Source organism: Talpa occidentalis, unplaced genomic scaffold (assembly GCF_014898055.3).
Source record: "Talpa occidentalis isolate TD23 unplaced genomic scaffold, MPIMG_talOcc4v2.1 talOcc4.2, whole genome shotgun sequence".
Taxonomy (NCBI): Eukaryota; Metazoa; Chordata; class Mammalia; order Eulipotyphla; family Talpidae; genus Talpa; species Talpa occidentalis.
In genome coordinates, this window is record NW_023602073.1 from 67706964 (window position 1) to 67708882 (window position 1919).

The window sequence follows — 1919 nt, forward strand, 5'->3', positions numbered from 1 at the left end:
GTGAATTGTGTCTATTAAAATACAGCAGGGAACTTGGCATTTGAGGAATTCTGAATTTCTGGGATTACAGTAGTAATTCCAAGCCATACTCTGGACTTTATTTTGCTAATCAGAATTGAACAACTCTAAATTACCATTATATTAGTATTTTAAAGCACTGGAATACTGTAATTCTATCTTGTAATTAATTATCTCCGCCCGTTATCTGTTTAAAATAAATTTGTGTCTGAACAGCTACAGAAACATTAAATTATACAGATATTATTCAAGACAGCCATGTACTGTGGAATGTGCTTAATAAAAAACAAAAAGTTTAAAAGAAAAATAAACAAAAAATTTTATTTTTCACATGCCATAAGGACACAATTGCAAAAAAAAAAAGTAAAAAAATTTTATCCACAATAGGCCCATAAGTATAAAATACATAAGTAAATAATTAACACTCACAGGCAAGACCTCATTACAAAAAAACTACAGGATATTTCTGGAAGAAATTGAATGCCAAATAAATGAATTGATATACAGCATTCGCAAATGAGAGACTTAATGCTGTTGTAATGTTAGTTTTTCTCCCCCAAATTTTCTACAGCTGTCACAAACTTCCAATCATAATTCCATCACTCCCTTTTTCAGATTTATTCATTTATACAAGGGTATAAATAAACTGGGTACAGTCAGAAGCGCAGGAGGGCAAGAGAACCCACCAGAGCCAGAGCAGGGAACAGAACAGGCAAACTGACGAAGTACACTGCTGAGGGGAGCAGCGGGCGAGGCAGGAGAAGTCCTCTGCGCCATGTGGAACCCCCACCTGGGCCGAACTGGCACTGCAGAGGCTGTGGGCAGCCTCGCCGCCCAGCGCTCAACCGCTGAGCCACCAGGGGAGGCCCTGCACTGTATTCTTTTAATTACTATTGCAATGTTTTATTATTGCAGTAACATTGGTTTACATCACTGTATATGATTCAGGGCTATAGGTTCACATCGCTTCAAGGCACTACATGTACCATACCCACCGCCAAAGCACTCATAGTCCTCCATCACAGTCCATTGCTGCCTGACCACCTCAGCCTTTGCTTCCCATTCTTACCCTCCCCCTCTGGTAGCTTCAAGCATTGTATTTCATAACCGATAAAAATCTATATTCCTTGCATAAGAAATAGTTGTTGATTGCCAGTTTCAATATTAATAAAAGGTCGTTTAGAATTAATAAAAAGGTCGTTTTAGAATTAATAAAAATGTCGTTTAAGTGAGGACAGAAGTTATGTTCCCTAAGATGCAATGACAGAAATAAGAAAACAATATCTCTTCCTGACACCTCACCTGCCAAGGCCACATACCTTCACTCTTGCTTTCTCTATAAATTCTAGAGGGGCTTTCCCGAACTCAAATGCAGCTCCAATCCAAGGAATCCAGCCTCCTATGCACGGGGGTCCACGCAAGTTCTTCCACTGAAGGAATAACAAAAGGGCAATACAACCTAAGAGTATAATCGCTGTTGGGCAAATTAGTTCCATGCTCTCCTGTAGCTCTTTCCGGAGTCAGAGAAGGAGAAAGTTCGGTGGCTGAGGCGCTTCTTCCCTCGGGGTAGGGAGCACCCTCCGGGCCTCCGAGTTGCAACTTGTGCAATTAGTTTCCCTGAACTGTAACCGCCTTTCCCGCCCCAATTTTTAGGTGACTTTTGCACCATCACTCCCTCCCACCTCCACTTCTCTTTCAAGCCCTGGCCACCCGGGACCGAGAGCGCCCTGGCACTGCACCCAGCAGGGGTGGACGTGGAAGGCTGGACGGGGCGAGCGGGGGCTGTTGCCATGGAGCCCGGGGTCGCACGTAGCCAATCAGATAAAGCGGCCCGAGAGGCGCGGCGCCCAGCGGACTACATTTCCCAGAAGCCTCGGGGGCCCCGCGTTGTTTTTCTGCTT

At 43.8% G+C, this 1919-nt stretch overlaps 1 protein-coding gene across 4 annotated transcripts in view; it reads right to left on the reverse strand.

The window, feature by feature from the left end:
• Positions 1-1784, reverse strand: part of LOC119252536 (24-hydroxycholesterol 7-alpha-hydroxylase) — a 79958-nt gene extending 78174 nt beyond the window's left edge. For 3 of the 4 annotated variants that reach the window (XM_037519835.2, XM_037519834.2, XM_054698851.1), the window contains exon 1: positions 1338-1692. In XM_037519835.2, coding sequence (XP_037375732.1) covers positions 1338-1514 — 177 coding nt within the window. In that variant the 5' untranslated portion in view covers positions 1515-1692. The other variant, XM_054698852.1, reaches the window with a different exon arrangement.
• Between the last annotated feature and the right edge of the window lie 135 nt (positions 1785-1919).